This window comes from Crotalus tigris, unplaced genomic scaffold (assembly GCF_016545835.1).
Source record: "Crotalus tigris isolate CLP2741 ecotype Arizona unplaced genomic scaffold, ASM1654583v1 scf7180000024119.3904262, whole genome shotgun sequence".
NCBI lineage: Eukaryota > Metazoa > Chordata > Lepidosauria > Squamata > Viperidae > Crotalus > Crotalus tigris.
The window spans coordinates 2,178,266-2,199,630 of NW_024100396.1; the positions used below are offsets into that span (position 1 = coordinate 2,178,266).

General features: G+C 37.3%; 1 protein-coding gene across 2 annotated transcripts in view; it reads right to left on the reverse strand.

The window, feature by feature from the left end:
• The window catches only part of CDKAL1 (CDK5 regulatory subunit associated protein 1 like 1), a 310,567-nt gene that overhangs the window by 25,497 nt on the left and 263,705 nt on the right, over positions 1-21,365 (reverse strand). For both annotated transcript variants that reach the window (XM_039322660.1, XM_039322659.1), the window contains 2 exons: positions 6,837-6,920; positions 6,029-6,193 (listed from right to left, as the gene is read on the reverse strand). In XM_039322660.1, coding sequence (XP_039178594.1) covers positions 6,029-6,193; positions 6,837-6,920 — 249 coding nt within the window. The remainder of the gene's footprint in view (positions 1-6,028; positions 6,194-6,836; positions 6,921-21,365) is intronic.

Consider the following 21,365-nt stretch of genomic DNA (forward strand, 5'->3'; position numbering starts at 1 on the left):
CATCTCTTTCACTACTGTACCAGTTTACTCTTTCTTTTCTATCTGCCATTGGTACAATAATATTAACAGCAATGGCAGCCAAGCACCTAGGAATTATGTCACCCCCATCCTTTATAAATATACTTTATTCTAAAAGCTTGGTTAGATGATGAAAATCGTTAGCTTCCATTTAGCTTTGAGCTAAATTTCTGCCTGGTTTTCATGCTACAGGTATTCCTCGAATTACAAGTGTAATTCCACTCATAACTCCAAAACTCAAACGAGATCACTCCCTTGCTCGTTAAGACACATGCGGTCGTTAAGTGCACATGAGGTATCTCAGGATGGGGAAGGCTATGGGGGGGGCTAGTGATGGAACAGGCCCCCAAGGCCTCTCTGGTCCACTAAGAAACCTCATGCTTCTAGTTTTCGCCAGGAAGGGGCTTGAGAAATGGCTTTTTCAGGCAAAAACGAAGTGAAAGAGTGAGGCACGCTCGCTCCGGAGGCTTGTTTTCACCAGGAAAGAAGCTTGAAAAAGGGCCTTTTCCAGCAAAAATGGAGCAAAAGAGTAGGGCACGCTCGCTCCAGAGGCGTGTTTTCGCCAGGAAAGGGGCTTGAGAAAAGGCCTGCCAGTGGGGCGCTTCAGAAACAGAGCGAAAGAGTGGGGTGCACTCGCTTCAGAGCCTTGTTTTTGCCAGGAAAGGGCTTGAGAAAAGGCCTGCCAGTGGGGCGCTTCAGAAACAGAAAAGACTGTCACGTGGAGCTTCAAAACGCAGTGAATCCATGCATTTTGAATAACCCCATAGGCACTCAAACACTTTTTATTCAAATGGAGACCTCAGTCACACGGGGCATTCCTTTCTGTTTCTGAAGTGTCCCACTGGCAGGCACACGGACCTTCCAATCTCTCTCAGGTCTGCGTTTGGATAAAGAGTGTTTGAGCAGCAGCAGCCTGAGTTTCTCTGCTCCATCTGAGTGGAAAGAAGTGGAAGCACAGAACGGGATTGCTCTCAATAAGGCCAGGGCACACGAGTGAGCAGCACATCCATGTCTTCTTGAGAGCAATCCTGCTCTGACCCTCCACCTTCTTCGTTTTGGACAGAGTGGAGCAACTGAAGCTGCCACCGCCACTTGAGTGGAGAGGAGCACAAGGAGAAGAGAGGTGAGGATTTGTGCCATTGGCCGGTCAAGCAAGGAGTAGGTTGTGCAGGGTGGGTGGCTGGCTGGGGAGGAAAGATCATAGCTGCTCAGGTGGATGTTGCTGCCGCCACCATCAGCAACTTGGACGCAGGTCCAGGGGTATTCACCCCGCAATGCCTCCCCACTCAGTTGAAGGCTTCATTCCTGCCCTCAAACCAAGGCTGGCGCACGTGAGCGAGCAGTGCACCCGGGCCATGGACAGCATTGGTTCCTGCGCCCAGTTGACTCCAATTCCACGCTTTCCCCATAGGCATGCAAACGAAGAGAACACTTCCCTCCCCCTCAGAATGGAAGCTTCTGGGGCCATGATCTCTTTTGCAAAGAATTTGTGTTTGAACTCGCACAATATTATGGCACCCAGGAGCTTCCAAAAAGCATTTCCAAGCTGACTCTCCTCTCCCTCAAAGGGAAAGAAACCGCGGCAGAGAGGAGACAGATTTTGCAAGGTAAGTGAGTCCGGTGTGGCAGGAAGGGAGGAGGAAGCAGTTGTGGGGAACGGGGAGAGGAATCGGGTGAATATTGCAGAGTCTCTGCGGTCACTCGTAAACACTAGGGGACGCCGATCACGTAACTTCAAACAAGTGAATGCTCGTAACTTGGGGATTACCTGTATACTCTATTGGTATGAAAAATAGACAACGTTCAAGCTATATTTAAACAGTCAATTTGCAGATGTAATTAATGATGAAAAAAATAATGATTTTCAATAGTTGTCACTGAATATAGTTTGAGAAGTCCACAACATTCTTTAATGTTTGCAGAGATGTGGAATAACAACTACAACACACATTGTAACATCTTGCAACAACAAGAAGTTGATGCAGTCTCCAAATTGGCTAAAGCTTATTCGCACAATCTAGAAGCAACCAAGTAAATTGTACAAAATCAAACTTAAATAAGGCTACTTTACATGGCAAGCCATTGATGTGCAACCACTCACAGTGCATATCTATCAATTTCAGCATGGCAAACCAGAGCTACTTCTAGAATATATAAAGTAGTGAAATCTGCAATGGTAGAAAATGGATCCATTTGCCAAACACACAAAAGGCAACATAAGTGCTTCCAGGGCACTTATAGTTCTAAAATTGGACCCTGTTTGTTTCTCCTGCACAAAATAAAAAGACATTGTTTGAAAAACAATATACCCAGCCCAAGCATCCTAAAAACGTTGGTTGGGATTCTATATTCTTATTAATTAAAAAAGTTAAATTATCAAAAGCTAAGGCATACCAGATTTACACTGAATGATGTACTTTGATCACTTCAGCATCAGAGCCTCTTACAAAAACTATTTCTTTCCTGTTGTTTTTAATAATTATTCTTGCCTTGCTTTCATTTTTAATGCACAAATATTTATTATCTACTGGTCCCCCGGCTATGAGCTTACTAACAGCATATGTTTTTCACAATGGCTGCACTACTTCAATTTTGACAAGATTGTTTTAAGCATTACAAGTTGGTTTCTTATAGTTTCTCCTAGTTCACACAGCATATAATCTGGCACATCAAAGAAGTGATTAGCATTGGGTTACAATGATGATTATACAGATATTTGCTAATGAATTCATAGACACCTATTCTCTCATCTATCTATCTATCTATCTATCTATCTATCTATCTATCTATCTATCTATCTATCTATCTATCTACTATGACTCCCCATATTATATATCATAACCCTGGGTGGCTTAAAAACAATATTATTACTGTATATCAAAGAAGAAGAACAACAATAATTAAAAAAAACCTTCCAGCCCCCTCAGAGCAAACACTCCTCTATATATCAACATCTGGATTTTTTTTCTAGACTCTAGTCCCACCCGACACAACAGCCAGCTTTTCAAGGCCTTCCAGAAGGCAAGAAGAATTTGGGGTTTGCCTGATTTGAGGATGAAGAGTGCTCCATAGGGCAGGGGCCACTATAGAGAAGGCATGCTTCCAAAATCCCAGCAGATGACAGCATTAAAAGAAGCAACACTGATGTCTCTTATTGTCAGGATTGGTTTGCAAATAGGTTTAGATTAGAGATTAATCTAGCTAGTGTTTTTGTCTTTTAGCAGGCTAGACAACAGTTCTTTTTTCGTGAAACAGATTTAATGACTAAATTCACACTATAATAAGGTCCGTGCATCATGTTTGATGTTGGTTTAATAAACTGTGTAAACCTAGTAAAGAGATTTGTAAATGATGATTTACAACAGGTATGAATCCACCCAAAAGTAGTTTATGCAACAGACACTGGTAGAGAAAACAGAGTTTAATATATTGCATGGCTCCAGTAACTTTATGTTAATTTGTTTTGTTTTCCTGAGCCCATCTGTTTTGCCACTTTTTTTCTCTTCTTCATTTGCCCCGTTTCTTCTATTAGCGCCTCCCTCCCGAACTGTTTTATCCTGGTTATGTAAAAATGTCTGTCTCCATTTCCTCATTCAATTACTGCACATCTGAGCAAGCTTGACATTATGAATTAAAGTCCAGATGGTTGGACATTCTCGGTCTTCAACTGGATTTAGAATTTTTTGTGAGTTTAACCACGGGCCACCATATGAATCAAGAAAGTGCTCTGGTTTTAAAAGAGCTCTAATAAAGAGAATTTATTGTTATAGAACAACTACTGAGAATTAGTTGCTCCACATGCTATTCAACATAGAGATAGAGCTCCATTAGGCGCTCTTAATATCCCCAAGACTGCTTTTAATGCTCAAGAGAAGATGGTTATTTCTGAATATCATGGCATCTTAGTACTTTCCAAACAAACTCAGTACAACCAATTACAGTTAAATGAAGCGAGTGGAAATCCAGGTGCCTTGATACAGCTGCCTTTTCAGCAGCCAGACCCAGAAGAACCTATAAGGCACCTGCAGCTTGATATGGAACCACATCATAACATCATTGCCTACTAAATTAAAGCAAATACAGTCCATAGTTTTATGCATTTGCCAACAAGAATGCTTCTCTGAATTAACATAGGATAATTGCAGAATCCAGCTACCTGTACCAAAATAATCTGTATGTACTGAGTACTATTGGGACATCTGGCACTGAATTAGACTCTTCTACATGGATTCAAATGGATATCAATCGTTCAGAAGTAATGATGATCTAAAAATAGTAAGATAATGCAGTGATGTTGAAATATTTTAATAAGGTAGGATCGGTATTTTAATAAAAGATGGTTTCTTAAATTTGATAATGTGAGCAATAAGTTACTTTGCTCATGTATATAAGGCCCGGCTTGGAGTTTAATAAAGTTACTAACTTGCATTAACCAAGAGCCAGTCAGCCTTAATGTAAGGCAAGAATTCATTAACTCATGCTACCTTGGAAGTTAATGTGCAAAAATTAAAGTGTTCAGGCTGAGATAACATTGACAAATAAAGGCTAAATTATATGGATGGATTTGTTTTGGTGTTCTGGACTTCAGATTTTTAACTTTAAATAGTTTCTAGTTAAAATATTGTGCGTATGTGTGTATATATACAGTATCTGTGATATTGGGATTTTTTTTTTTACATTATCACTGATTGTGCACTATTACTGAGAGAAAAAGCTGAGGAAGGAGAACTAACGGAGTTATTTCATGTGGTTCTGGAGAGCTTCATTTGAAGATGAAACAGATTCCTCTGAAACCAGAAAAACAGCTTAAAGATCTTACTGTGAACAAGTTCCCAGGAAGCTCAAATTATCACAATTATTCTGGGACCCAAGTCTGATTGAGAAGATAAAAGTACTCCATAGCCACGAGGAGAGAATCTGGATTTGAAGCTGGGAGCTCTGGTTTAAATCACTGTTCATTAGGCAACTCTAGAAATAATGATTGGGTTTATGTATCACACTAGTAATTCATGAGTGATATATATCATCATTATTTTCATATCTCAGACTTTCCTATCCCTGTCTGACCTATGTGAGGTAATCAGAAATTAGAAATTAAATGTAAATAAGATGTAACATGTATTCTTATCAATAGCAGCTAATTAAAACCATATAATTTACTGCTTTTTATAAAGTGATAAAATTTATATTGAACAGAATTAAATCCAGTCTATTGGTTTGGCCCTCTACCACAATCGCATGTTCTCATGCGGCCCCATGGAAAAATCAATTGCCCACCTTTGGACTAAAGAGACAGAGATGTTACCATTGAACATTCAATTTTGTTGAATATTTTATGAGAGAAACTCTGAACTTTACATTAATAAATTACAATAGAAGCACCCAAAGATTCCTCCTATCTTATCTAATTTTACTGGATAATTTTTAGTGACTGACACTTTAGGATGAGATCCATGGTTCTGGTTGCACTATTAATACTAATTTGATTTTTCTATGTTTAATAGAGGGAACATTTCATGTGAGATTAGTGGATAAATCTTAAGTACAATGAATGTATTTTTATATAAAGATCCCAGTCAATCTTTAGGGAAATGAAACTGTTAAAAATACAGTTCTGATTGGTAGTTCTGAAAAATTACACAGTGGTTTGCAAATTAGCATAACTGACAAAAATTCTCAACTCCATCAGTTCTATGCCACTTTGGAATGAAACTGAACTTCAGTGGCTCTTAAGTTCAGAAAAATAAAATAATGTTGGTAAACATTATAGGTATTTATATTTACCTCTTCAAAAATACTTACCTCAAATTTTAGAAATAAAATTGAAATTACTATTGTTTCTCCAAGCCAGACATATTAAACTTATATTTCTAAAAATCTAATTAATTGTTTTTAGAATTTAAGCACACAAAGATACAATAACAACAAAAATTACTAGTACCAACTGAATTAAAAAGATAAAGCTCCTCTTTTGACTTAAGTAAAAGGGGTAAGAAAGTGTACTACTCACCTCTGTTAAACCAGAAACTTCTCCTCGGGCATATGGCCTTCTGATAGATGGAGTGAACACTCTAGCCTCTGATACTGGCTGTCCTCTCATAAAATGCTTCCCTGCTTCAAAAATTTCCACTTCTACCATCTTACCCATGAAGTCAGGGTTCTTTGGTACAAGAATCTTTAAAAGAAAATAGGATTATTTTTCCTAATGCTTTGAAAAGTACTTACAATTTTACATTCAAAAAGGAAGAAAGATAAACATAAAGAGTGCCATGTGGTATCTTAAGATCTGAAAGCATTTGTCATAACAGAAACTAGACAATATTAGACTTTTAAAAAACTCTGCCCACAGCCCGACGTTCAGTCCTGACTGGCTCAAGATCAGTAAAATGAGGACCCAAATTGTTGGGGGCATTGTGCTGACTGTAAGCTGCTTAGCAAGGACTGTAAAGCACTATGAAGCAGTATATAACTCTTAACTGCTGTTGCTATTGCTAGCAGTGAACTAGAAAACATTTCTCCAATTAGAAGTTGATTTCATGTTTCTAATTATTTAGAATCTAAATAATAATCTAAATAGAGTTTATCTTAATATGAGAGATGCCATTTTTTAAATGAAAACAATGAGAGGAAATCCATTAATAGAAAAAAAAATCATTTAAATTAATCTATTTTCTGCAACTTGGAGAAAACAGATGTGCTTAACAGCTCCAGTCACAGGGTTGGTGGAAGCTAGATATCAAATTTGTGAACATTACTTCTGAGAGTTACAATTAAGGATGCCAAAAAGGATATTTTTTTTCTTATTTTTAAAATGTTACCTGTTCGTAGAACTTATTATGAGCAACATAAAACTTGGAATCAAAGGATTCTTCTGTAACAAGCACTTTCTGTCTCTCCCCAATCTGTAAAATAATAAAAAAAAATGCAAGTAGCAGTGAGTGAAAAGATGCTATTGTAAATCCCCCTTTCTCATGCAATTATCAGGCTGATGTGAAATAATTTAATAGCCACTGGAGGAAAAAACCCTATTACATCTAATTATCGTTTGGACAGATAAGAGACTAAGGCCCTTTCTACATATAAGGGATGAGGTGATCTGAGATCGATGCTGCTCTCTTTTATTCCCCTAACACTGTGTTACTTCTAGCTGTATTGGAAAACTGAACCAATTAACTCTATAAGTTAATCATATTGGCTTATGCTCCAGAGAAAACACGGTGATGATAGTTTCCTCCACAGCAGCAGGATAGAGCAGCAGAAATTCTTACCTTGTCCTGCTTCCCACCCACCTCCTTCCTGTAGAAATGAATGGGCCCTGACTTTTTGGTTTCTTCACCTTGTCCTTCCCCTGGAAGGAAAGGATCTGGCTTGCCTTCCCATGTGCTTTCTATGGCCATGAAAAGACAATATGGCAAAGTGAAGACTGAGAATGGGAATGAGGCATTAGCAGACTGTGATGCTGTCCCATTGGCTGGCTGGCTGGAGAGGGCGTTGGTCAACCTATATGAGCACAACTGCTAAGACAAATGTCCTTCTAAGGCAGAATATCAGCAAATAGCCTGAGCCTGCAAAGACAAAGTCAGGAAAGCTAAGGCACAAAATGAACTAAGGATTACGACAAAAGTCAACAACAACAACAAAAAAGCTTCTTTCAGCATGTAAAAAACAAGAAAAAAGTCAGGAAATAATTGGTCCACTAATGGGAGAAAATGGCAAGAAGGTAATGAACAACAGGGAGAAAGCAGAACTGCTTAACTGTGTTTTTTTTTTTTTTGCATCTGTCTTTATACAAAAGGAAAAAATAGTCCAACCTATCAAAAACAGTATCATAAAAAACAGATTAGGAATATAAGTTAAAAAAGGCAAGAAAATGGTAAGAGAGCATCTGTCCATCCTATATGAATTCAAATCACCAGGACCAGAGGATTACAATTCAAGGTTGTAAAGGAACTGGCAGAGGTGATCGCAGAACCACTGAAATATATTTTTCAAAGATCCTGGAGCACCGAGGAACTACCAGAGGACTGGAAAAAAGCTGATGTGGTTTCCATCTTCAAAAAAAAAAAAAAGGGGGGGGGAAAGGATCCAGGAAACTACAGACCTATCAGCTTGACCTCAATACCTGGGAAGATTCCAGAAAAGATAATCAAGCAATGAATTTGCGAACCCTTAGAGGCAAACAAAGTCATAACCAAAAGCCAACATGGGTTTGTCAAAAACAGATCATGCCAGACAAATCTTATTGTATTCTTTGACAAAATTAGTGGACCAGAGAAATGCTATGGATATAATTTACTTGGACTCCAGTGATGAAGAACCCACAACTGCTGATGGCAAACTGTTCCACTGGTTAACTGTCCTCACTGTTAGGAAGTTTCTCCTTAATTCCAGGTTGCTTATCCCCTTGATTAGTTTCCATCCACTATTTCTTGTCCTGCCCTCTGGAACCTGTCTCCAGAAGTTGTGAATGCTCCAACACTGGGAAGTTTTTAAGAAGAGATTGGACAATCATATGTCTGAAATGGTATGGGGTTTCCTGCCTGAGCAGAGGGTCGGATTAAGAGACCTCCAAGGTCCCTTCCAATTATGTTATTCTGTATTCTGTGTCCTCCATGGCTATAACAGATTAACGATGTTTAGATTATAGAGTGTAATTATTTCAACTAGCAGTAATTAATTCAACTAACAATTTTGAATACAATTCATTTTTAAAACTAAAACTAATTTCCACTGCCAAAAGAACCCCTTCATTATGAATCTTAGATCTATCTATTAATAATTCTTAGAATTATTATGCTGGAGAGAAGGAATTGCTTTACAGAGCCTTGGGAATGTTCTTTCCTATGGTAGTAACATTGATATAGTGTATTTTATTTAAAAGACCTGGATATTGTCTTCTTTTTTTGTAAGCTATTTGTACAACTCTTTCGGGGGGGGGGGGGAAGGAGAGGGCTACAGCAACCATCCTTTAGACGTGACTACTTGACTGTTTCTCAGCACTGCCCCCAAAGGAAAAAAAAATAATCAAGACCACCATTATCGATGTTACTAGAATAGATTTTCTTGCAGTATGTTCCTGGCTCATTTTGACAACCACATTTGCTAGACCTCACACTTTTATTTTGAGTCTAAAAATATTCACAAAAATGTATCTGTCTGCTGTTGAACAATAATTGCAAAAAGACCACATTACAATCTTAATCAAAATTAAAAGATTAAAATCATGGAGACAGTGCATATATTAAATTATTAACAGCCTTTCACTGTCATCCAGGGAAAACAATCACTGGATTGTTCTGCAGCAAGGAGATATCATTGTGGATATGGCTTTAACCAGGAAAGCTTTATAAAATACACTTATTGCAATGCAGTGTATTTGCAGTATTTAATCTATAAACTGCAATTATAAATAACAGCCCCAAACACCGATTTTTTTTACTATTTTTGCCAATATATTTAATATAGGAGCCCTGACGGTACAGTGGTTATTATGCAGTATTGCAGGTAAACTTTGTCCACAGCCAGAAATTTGATCCTGAGTGGCTCAAGGTTGACTCAGCCTTTCATCCTTTCAAGGGCAATAAAATGAGAATCTAGAATTTTGGGGGCAAAATGCTTACATTATAAACTGCCCAAAAAGTGCTAAAAACACTATGGGGCAGTGTATAAGTTTAAGGATTTCCTGTCTGTCCTTTTTCCTATGTCAGTGACCTTCCCAGCATGGCCGACTTCCTGTCCGCCCTCTGTGGCCATCCCCGTTCCTTTTGCAGAGGCCCTGCATAAACAACTTCCTGTCCATTCTTCTCTTTTCCTATCACAGCGCATTGAGTACCAAACAAACAATGAGTACTAGGACAATATTTTCATGTCAAAATGTGTCGTGTATCAAATTTGACAAGTTTTGAAGCAGTGAAGTACTGAGGTACTACTATATTTCAAAGAACTATAGGCAGGTGATTCTTGGTGAAATAGCTTTTCAAAGAGGATTTGTAGTACTGCAGAGCTCTAATATATTATACTGCACACACTCCTTCAATTTTTCCTCACAATAACAATCTTGCATAGTAGGTTATTGGCCCACAGTCACCTTTAAGCTGCCATTTTGAGTATACATTACTTAAAATTGCTTCTCCCCAAACCTAATTGTACATTGCAGACTAAATATCTTCTGGATTTTTCCAGATTGGCTTTTCTAAATCCTTGCATCACCTGATATGGCAACAATGAAACAGATTGCTATTTCTATATTTATAATTCATATTTATTTTATACAACTGAAAGCAGCCTACATAACGCTTCCTCTTCTAGTTCCCCACCACAGTCACCCTTTGAGATGGGTTGGGCAGAGAGAGAGAGAGAGAGAGAGAGAGAGAGAGAGAGAGAGAGAGAGAGAGAGAGAGAGAGAGAGAGAGAGAGAGAGAGCGACTGGCCCTGAATCATCCAAATGGCTCTCATGCCTAAGGGAGGACTAAAATTGGCAGTCTCGTGGTTTCTAATCCAGAACGTCAATCACTGCACCAGACTGGCTCTCAATGATTACACTTTGGAGACTCTGAGTTGTTGATGATTCTAAGTTTGTATATTGCCCCTATGTGTACAATGTATGTGGCATTTGTAATGCTGCTCACGGAAACTCTTGTTTCCTCTCTTTCATTTAGCCAAATAGAATTGATCTAAGCAACAGATGCACACAGTGCAAACCTCCATCTTTTCAACTCTTTCACTGCCTGGCTGGAGCCTTGAGAAGCAGGAAGGATTAAACAGAAATCAAAGGAAGCAGGGCATGAATAGTATCTTGTTAGCATGACAAAAGGAATACCTCTGTTGTTGAGCATTGGGCAATGCATCTCATTAAATACAAACGAAAGAACAATTATTTAGGCCCCCCATGACTGTTTTTGGCAGTAGGCTCCGTATCAGAGAACCTGTCCAATCTGTGGGGAGAGCTGCTGCTTTCTTAGCCCAACAATCCTGCTTCAGGGTAAATCGCCTACTTCTTAGTACTGTGCACCTGCATCTGACTGCTTCATTTTGATCTGGTCTCCTGCTGCGAAAATGTTGCTTCTTCAAGCACAGACATGCCTTGAAATGCAGCTCATATGAAAATTATATTCAGAGATGTCAGCAGTGACCTAAAAATGACAAATGGGCCTCAATTGCATTCTTTTAAAATTCAGTTTCATTTAATTGATTTCTTCTCTACTCTAGTATCTTGCCATATGAAGCAGTTCCATCAAACTATATAGCTAGGAGAAGAAAATAATTTATTACCTATATCTGTATTTTTATCTAACTTATAATCATGCGCTTCATTTGTTATGTTTTCCTGTCTTCCTGATTTTGATTTCTTTACAAAATATGATATGAAAGGCTTCTTATACCTAGCATTTTCTCTCACACACATAAACACAAGAGACATACGGACAGAGATCCTCTTGCTCTTTCTTGCAGAATTAGAAAAAAAAAAGAACAAGGATGGAGATGAGGTCAGAGCAAAGCATTCTCCCCTCCCTTTCACTATGAATAATTGAATATAATTACGTGCAAACTTTCCCTACCATTTTTTGAAGTATACATTTACAACTTCCTACTAATGTTTATAAAAAAGTATATTTTAATCTGCATTTTAAGCAGGAGTTGGAAATCTGCTTTCACCAAATTCATTTCCTTTCCCTTTTCAGTCTAGTACCCAAAGAAAGCCGACTGGCCAGGCCTCCTTCAAGGCTTTCACTAGGAAACAAAATGGAAGCTGAGAGTGTTACTTCAAAAATCCCAGGCATTTCAAAGGGCCTTAAAGACCTGGCTCTTCTCCCAGGCCTTTGGAGAGATGGACTGCTGCCCCTCTTTTCCCTTTCGGTTCCCCTTTGCCATTGTTCTTGCTTTGCCTTGTGTGGTTCTCATATTTGTTTTATTGGTCTCTGTTTTTAAAAATGTTTTAACAACTGTAAAGTACCCAGAATTATTGGGAGTCTGAACACATATAAATTGTATTAATTATGAAGACAATTGGTAAGGAAAGGTAAAATGGGTTAAGAGTAGCCTAGACATCCCATTGGCAGCTCTTTTTTGCTTTCATGTGTAAGGCTAAGAGGGAGAAGACCAAGAGTCTATCTGAGGGTCAAATCACCCAACACCTAAGCTGAGGTGGGCCTCCTGGTAGATATTTCTGTCAAGATAACAAAAAATACACATTTATAAGAGAGTGGATAGAATCAATCCAGTGGAACAACTTTCCCTTTATGGCAAGCCTTTTGAAGCAGAACATATTGTTCAGTTTAGATACTGCAATGCTATTCATTGTAAACAGAGTGATCCAGTTCACCATAGCGTTAAGATAATAAAATCATCTTACAAGAAAAAATAAATAAACAAGAGCCACAGAGAGCCAAGGTGTCGATGGAATTTCCTAATTATCAACTAATAACATTCCCATCAGAGACACAGTCAGATTCCTCATGGAGAAATTCAGAAGCAGTTAATGCCATCGATTAAATCCTAAGAATTGTGAATTAATAGGACAGTTTTGTTTTGCAGCTGAAAAGAATTTTACAGCCATATTCAAAACTCATAAAGACCTTGGAGCTCAAAAGAGTATTCAGAGGAGTAGCAAACTGAAGTAAGGGTTCTTTAGATATTAAATGTATGTGTTGCCACTCTTCCAATGCTTCCAGCTGGCAGCACTAAAAACCATACAACGAGAAATCGTGAAACATCCACAGAATAGGATAATGCACAGAGCAGCCAAACTGCAACTACAAGTAGAAAAAAAATGAAAAAGTAAATATTGATGGGTGAAACCCATCCAATCCCAAATATCCTAGACATGCTGATCTTAACTGACTTCTGGAAGAAAATTGCATCAAGCTAGCTTCCACAGTAAGGTTGTTCTGTTATATTGATACCATAACTGAGAAATTATTTCACCTCACTAATAGGGGATTATCATCAGCAGTTTTTTCCAGGAGGATTGCCACAGGTAGGCCAATTCTGGTTGGAAAACACAATCCTATAAGCATTTCAGTGCGGTCAGAATGTGGTGCCTCCAATTTTCCACCCTGTAGATAGTCCAGAAGGATGCTACAGTTAGTGCTACTAAAGGCTATCAAGAGGTCTAATAAGGATCAAGAAGGTGAATTATCTCCAACTACTTCCTAGCTTCACATTAGAAAAAGAATCAAACTAGAATTATCACTTTTAATGATCTCTAACTTTTATGGAAACACACATATTTATGAGAGTGAAGAAAAAAAGGAAAGACTTTGTTTCCAAATACCTTAGCATGTTTATCTTAACTTTTTAAAATCTGTGTCATAAATTTTATTTAAAAATATATTGCTATCAAAGTGTTAAGAACTTTTACCCTCTTGTTTTATCCTAGTTTATCAAATGTATCAAGCCTGTTTGTATCATATATAATAACATAATTTTATAGGGAAAAAATGCAGGAAACATACAGGCAGTTCATTTCCAGGAGGATTTTTGTTTTCAAATGAACCCTTATCTATGTATGCATATTTATATTACCATAGTTTAATATTTCCCCTTTTAGCTGGAGGCAATGGAAAGTTACTGTTTCATATAAGATTAAATTGCCTGATTGTAGTTGGAATCAGTCTCACATATGAATAACAGAAAAATAAAAGAGAATATGACCTTATCTGGTTCTTTCTTTTTCCAATTTTCAATACTTTAATACATAAGAATAGCAATAATAATAATAATAAATTTAGCCAGGGCAAAAAGCGAGATGGAGGAAAAAAAAAAGGAGAATATCTCAGTCTTTTAAAACTCAAGAACAACAGAGGATCAGAATGTGGGAGCTAGATTTTCTAGAAAAAAATAATAATGTTAAAACAAATATTAATATTGAGAGAGACTAGGAACCATTATTTTGTCTTAGATAGATTTTATATTCTTTACTAACTCTAAGATAACCACAGATGAAACAGAGGGTTTTCAGGGCTTTGCGGTAGTTCTTACCCTTTGTGATTTGATGGACAGCAGTTTCCCAGGATTGCCTGTTAGTATCTGTTTTTTCCAATTCCTGTAAACTCCTGTTTATGTCGTCAGTGATAGTATCTAGTCACCTTGTCTTCTGTCAACCACTTTTTTTTTATTGTGTTCGATTTTTCCAAGCATCAAGGTCTTCTCCAATGACACTTGTTTTTGTCCAGGCTTGAGAACGAACTAAAACATATCCATTCCTGGTCTTCTATGTAAACTGATAGTATTGTACCTTTATGGCTGGGTGTTATTTAGATTTTCTGTTAAGTGATTTGTGATACTGCACTATTTCAAATAAATATTAGCCCTTAAAAAAAAAAGCTAAGGTACTTAATTGAACACCATGTTTTGTGAACATTTAGTATGCTAAAGAAATCCAGTACTTTGTAGGAATTCATTAACAGGAGAAAAGATCAAAGCAACCCTACCTTTCCTTAATTAATAAATGTAGTCAAGTTCTGAATGGTTTCAGTACTCTCCTCTGCAACTGAATAATATTTCTGGCACATGGATGCACTTATAGGTGAATTACACTGTTAATAAAACCTGGGACAGTCCTTTGATACACCCTCTTTCAATTATGGTTGGCCTGTAATGATTCAACTGAACATGAAGGAAGCCCTCCAAGAAGTCTTGAAGCTCTGATTGGGAAGAAAGATATCAAGATTGTTAAATAGAAGTGAATTGGGGCAGGACAACGGAGAACTTGGGACTCCTGCTTGTAGAAAACTGATGGACTAGAAGATGGACACCTAGGCTGAAGGAAAGAATGATAGGTTAAGGCATGGTGAACGGCACAGATAAGTCCCTAACCATTATAAACATTTCTGTCAAATTCTTCCAGACTCCACATCAGGAAATGAAAGCTTGAAGAAAAGAATGGCATGTGTAACTCACGTGTAGCCCATCATTTGTGGGGAGATAGCTTGATGAAAGTATCATGGATTCAACCCCCTAATCTATCTACTGAATTTGCTTTTCTGAAGCAATTAATAACTGGAGGGAAACTTTCAGAAGATGACATACATAAGGTATTGAAATTTTATTATATGACACAATATACAAATTACACTATTTATCGATGTAGATTTTCAAATTGCCAATATCTATTTTCTGTACCATTAGGCAAAATCTCTATCACCCATACAGTGTATTTTTTATGAGAAGTTTAGGAATTCCATAAGCAAATCTTATGGAGCAATAATGTACACTTTTCAACAGCAGCAGAAAACAGGTTATTTTCTTTACAAACATAGGAAGCTTCCACAAATGGTCCATAAAATCACTGCTACTAAGTAATATTATAACATGGTTTAAAAGTGACACATGTGTTTTTAACATTTTAATATGTTCACATTCAAGATTTCAGAGAAAAACAATTGATCGCTATAATGGTTCTTTCACAGAAACCAAATTTAAGTGTTGGGTGGGAGGAAACAAAATACTTACAAAATATGCTCAGCAATCTTGGGAAACAATTCACACAGCCATTTTTATGATGCATAAAATATTATAAAGAGATATAGTACAGAACTATTATCATTATTGTAACTTCAATAGGAAACTAAACTGAATAATATAACATTCTCCACAGAGGGAAGGTGAATCAATATTTTGAAAATTTTGTGAAGTAATGCTTTAAAAAACCAAAAAACAAATACAATGCTCCTTTCCTGAGTTTTGCAGGTCCTGTTTAAATAGATTCAGCATGTTTGGCTCAATTGCTTCACTATTCCAGAGCATGAAATTTTATACTTTCCATAACTATAACTTGTTGAAATTGACCCATCTAGTGGTTCTGTCCAGTATGCAACTATCCTTTTGCCAGGAAATTAGAATCCTTTTCAGTTGTCTCCAAAACTTCATCATGAATGATCTGTTTAGTTTCTTGACAGTAGAATAGAAATCAGAACAGATGTTGGCTTTATGAATTCTGCATTTCCATTTTATCAATGAAAAAGAAATAAAGAAAACCCAGCTACTATTACATGTGAAGCTAAATGGGCAAGTAACAAGGAATTATTCTCTTGATTAATAACTATTTAGGAAAGCAACGGATTGGATCAGTTTTCTGTACAAATTAGATGACACAAATTTGAATTCTAAATTGTATACCTTTAATAACAATTGATTATAATCAAGTAGCTTTAGTTACTAATACTATTGCTGAGATGCAACAATCTTAAGAGCTACAGAGACTGGCTGTGCATAAACATTGTAGGTTTTATACACTTCAAAATGATTGCCTTTGGCAGATTTTGCAAAATAATTTCTGATAATGTTAGAAATGTTAGCAAGAAGCATTTCAACAATCCCTATTATTCATTTGGATCAAAATATAAAGCTTTAAAAAGCAGTAGTATTTCACTGTGCAGTATAACCCCATAACTTTTATAATGTAAAAAGAATGTAATTGTAAAAACAAGTAATGCTACCATTTTTTAAAAAAAGGTTTAGAAAACTATTATCAATAATTCTTCAAGCTTATGCTTTAATGGAATTTATTGTCCACTGACAACTGAAATATCTAAACAAACTACAACATTCATGGGGAAGTTATTAATTATTGCCCTGACAAATAAGATGATGAACCTTCAGATTCTTTTAAAATAATTTATGGAAAGACTACATAGAAGGTAGTTAAATTTCAGCAGATTTCCATTAAAACTTAGTAACTCAGTATAACAATGTAGAAATGCATACTAGGTGGAATAGTTACAGGAGACCCTTCCTTGTAACTGTTGGCTTCTCCTCCAGCAACTGCAAACAATTTCAGCCTTATTTCTCTCATCCTAGTTTATAGAGGAAAACCAAAACAGAGAGAAAGTCAATTTCTCTGTGGGACTGGCAAAGCTTCTGGAACATAGGGATAAGGAGGATTCAGGAGCCAAGATGAGTTAAGAATTTCTGCCAAGAGACAACTACCTGCTCTGCAGCCCCAAAGGAAATGTGAAACTGTTTTTGAAGTGTTTCCCTGAAACAGGAAGCAAAGTAATGATAAATCAGCTTAGCTTTCCAAGAAAAGTTAACATATGTATGTGTGAGAGAAATAGAGGCACAGAGAAAGAACATAGACAGGTGCAGTCTTCATATGTGGAAGGAGCCTAAGAATATTAGTTATTTTTATAATTAATTCAAAACACATTTTAAAAAATCAATACGTTATATCTGCCTAATGCAGGGGTCCCCAACCTTTCTGGGTTGGCAGTCCGGGGTGGGGAGAGGGGCAGGTGCCACGAGCATGTGCACGTGCGAACAGGGCCACGCACGCATGAACGGAGCCGTGATTGCGTGCATAACGCAAACGGGACCACGAGCGCCTGTGCAATGCTTGTGTGATGCTAGCGCCCGTGCAATGCCGTGATGCTAGCACAAGTGGGGATGTTATGCTTGCAGCGATGCTAGCGCCTGTGGGTGTGTGAGCATGTACACACGCATGCACTGCCAGCCATTCACGCAACCCAGTGGCCAACAGCTCACAGCCCACTAAGATCCCTTCCATCATTATCATCATCATCATCAAAGTTCTACTGATGTGCAAGATAAATGGGGTTATAAAATGTAAGCACTTTACCTAAGGGCCTATCTTTCCAGGTAATTAATAGATGCTGATAACGAAAAAAAAAATAGGTTCCTATTCGGGATGAAATAACTGCACTATAACAGAAAAAACTATTGCGTGTCTATATATTTCAAAATTCACTTGGTAGATGCAACTGAAATGTTAAAATAACTAAGTTAAGTATTTCATAGCAACGGACAGCCAAAGAGAATAGGATTCAAAGGTTTTAACTTACTAAAATCAGAGGGTTGGTGTTCATTTCAACTCTCTGATCAGTGCAAAATGCCAAGAAAACTGGCTAACTCTAAATACAGTTGATTAAGAGGTTACCTCTGGTCTGGGCAACTGTTTGGAGTTATATTGAAAGAGCTATAATATGTTGCTTCACAGTTTCCTACAGATTCTTGGCTACAATCATGTTGTCTTCTCTTAGCAAAACCCAATCTGTTTGCAGCCGATGGAGATAGAATCCAAAACAACAGGAGAGAACATAATTGGGAAAGGCCATTGAAGTGGGTCAGGTGAAACAATGCAGTGATGCTTTTGTATTGTGCCACAAGGCTGGGTCTCAAACTTGTAAGCTAAGCACCAGGGGTAAAATTCCCATTTAATTTTCTTCCCACAACAGCATTTAGGAGAATAATAAAGAGTGGAAAGAAGAAAAATTGAAACATAAGCACTGAAAACCACAAGCAGAACGCACAAGAGCTAGAAAACAAGAAACAGAAAGGCAAAGCACATAGTAAAGCTTCAGAATGGAATTCAAAAGAACTCTAGATCAGAAATACCAAAGGTTACTGTTCAAATCTTTTAAAATTAATGAACATTTGTACGCTATAAATCAAAGCCTATTTTATGTTTGTTCATTTATAATGACTGCAAAATAGTATGGTGAGCTTTTAAAGAGTTAAAAAAAAGCTCCAATTTTCAGAATTACTTTCCAAAAAACATTGGAAGCCACTTCCATAATCTTCTAGCGCAGTGGTTCTCAACCTGTGGGTCAGGACCCCATTTGGGGTCGAACGACCATTTCACGGGGGTCACCAAACAAGGCTGTCCGCAATTTGTTCCCCTTTTCTTTGGCCACGCCCCTGGCACCCAGTGATGTATAAGTGGTTGGGGGTCACCACAACATGGGGAACTGTATTATGGGGTCGCGGCATTAGAAAGGTTGAGAACCACTGTTCTAGCGCAAACATATTGTTAAATATGTTAAAAAATATATTGTTTTAAAAAAAAGATGGTTAGTGTTACAGAAGCATTTTGATAATTACAAAATAATATTGTGCATTAGGGAATGGCCTCTCATCAATCTGTTCCTGCCATAGCCATGTATCAATCAAAATAAGAATATCAGATATAGCTCTTGCCTGAATAAAATTCTCCCATTGATTTCCTCCCATAAAAGGTCACTGGAGAAGCACAATCTGAAAATCCCAGCATTTGATTTATATGGTAAACTATAGACTCAGTCCCAAGAGCTTTGTTTGGTTGAAAAATGTATCCAATGGTTTAGACAAAATAAATTACCAAGCCATTATAATTAAAGGAGCATATTTATTTCATTTATGTCTTATATTTATACCCTGGTTTTGTGTTGGATTCAAGGTGATAAAGGTTGAGATTGTTTGTGTGAGATAGGTTAGTGTGAGAGAGAATTATAGTCCCACAATTAGCCAATGATTTTCTTGGCTGAGTTGAGACTTGATTGCATTCTCTCCAGTGAAGTTCAACACTTCATCGCCAGTATATTTAGGAATCCAAGTCAGAAATAATTTAGTTTTTTTTAAAAAAAGAATGACATAAATTAATTAGCTATGAGTTGACTTATTAGTCACCTATGATCTAAGGTTAATTTCTAAGGCACTTCCTAAATGAAAGAGACAGGCCAGACCTCTATCATGATATCATGGCTTAAAGATAAAAGGGTCTATAATCCCTAGAATTTCAGTGGTAAAAGGAACTTCCAAGAGCAGTACTTAAAAATTGAAGTGACTAATGAATAATTTGAAGACTTCATTTTATGTATTTCAAATTATTGCAGCATGTAACTTGAAAAACAATTTTGACAATTAGTTTTTGGTATAGAAAATGTTTGTAAATATATTTAGAACTGCTCATATAAAAAATCTTAGTTGCGCCAAACTGAAATACTATGTAGAGATCTGATTGTTGCACTTCAGGAAACTGCAGTTCTGGAAAAGGGATACAAAATACAACTAAAGTGATGGGGAGAAAAGCACAGAACGATTCCAGTAAATAAATAGAATACGACATTTCTAGCTTCTCAGTAGTCACCAGTTATCAAATCAAATGTTTTACAGCTGCTAAGTGATCTGCAAGGTCAAACCTATGGATCCAGTGTAATTATTTGCAGGAGTAGAACCATATTTGCTACAAAAGCTGAACATTCAACAGCATGACCTTCTTCAGAACAAATCAATATTTTTCAGTTTAATCCAACTGCATTTTATGAAATTGATTATAAATAATAGCATCTATTTTTAACTACAGTTGTCAAAAACCAGAAGCATAACTCTATAGATTGGAAGCAGACCATCAAATCAGAACTGCGTAGTGTGTGAAAGTAGAAAGTATAAATTAAGAATGCTGATGGAAAACACCACAATAAATCTACAAAGCTTTGCTTGAATCTGCATTAAGGGTCCAGAGCAGATAGCCAGAATATAAGCACATGCCTGGACAAATGATTTGTAACTTACCTTTTACTTTGGATCAAAAGACCTATACTTCTATTATGGTTGATTTTATACCCTCAGAAGTAACATTTAAGGTTTTTCCAAGCTTCAAAGAAGCTTCTAATCTGTGAAGGCTAGGAGAATATTTCATAGTCCAACAAGTGAATAATAGCCAATCACATGGGAGATGAATGGCAATTCTGGGGAAAAGGCCTATGTAGTTCGCCCCCCCCCCCACTGTATGGAAGCAGCTCAGGAATAAGCATCCATCCCCTGCTTCCCCCCAAAAGAGAGAGAATGGTATCTTTAAATAGATAGGCCACTATATCTTATCTGTTGGGTGAGGCACCCAGTCTACCAAATATAAATCAGTCTGTTCTGCATTTCATACCCCTGAAGGGTATGACTAGCTGATGAGGGCTCATTTAACTCTTTGCCAGCCACAAATTTTGAATTTATAGGCCACTATCTATTTGGGGATTGAAAGATAAAGCCTAAACGCTACTTTGGCAATATTATCATACATGTATTAAGGCATAAGAGATAAGAATAGCTCTGTTGTTCAAATCAAGGCTCATCTTAATCCAGCATTTTCTCATAGTGGCCAATGGATGCTCCAGGGCATTCACAAGCCAAAGATGGAGACATACCCTTCTCTGCTACTTATATGCAGCTCGTATTTGGAAGGATAATCCATAGTTAACCCTGACTTTTCAAAAGTAACAATCATTGATAAACCTGTCCTCTATAGCAGAGGTCCCCAACCTTTGGCCATGGAGAAAGATTTTTCCGCGGACCAGAGGGGGTGTGCATTCCAAGAATGAAGCTTTGCTTGTTTGTGAGGCCCGTTTGTTGGCATGCTGCGGACCGGTGCCAGTCCATGGACTGGAGGTTGGGGACCCCTGTTCTATAGCTATTGCTATAATGTCCCCCATTTTTGGTCAGTTTTTTTTTGGTCAACAATAATACTTAGACTTATATACCACTTCATAGTGCTTTACAACTCTCTCTAAGCAGTTTACATTTTCAGCATATTGCCTCCAACAATCTGGGTCCTCATTTTACCGACCTCAGAAGGATGG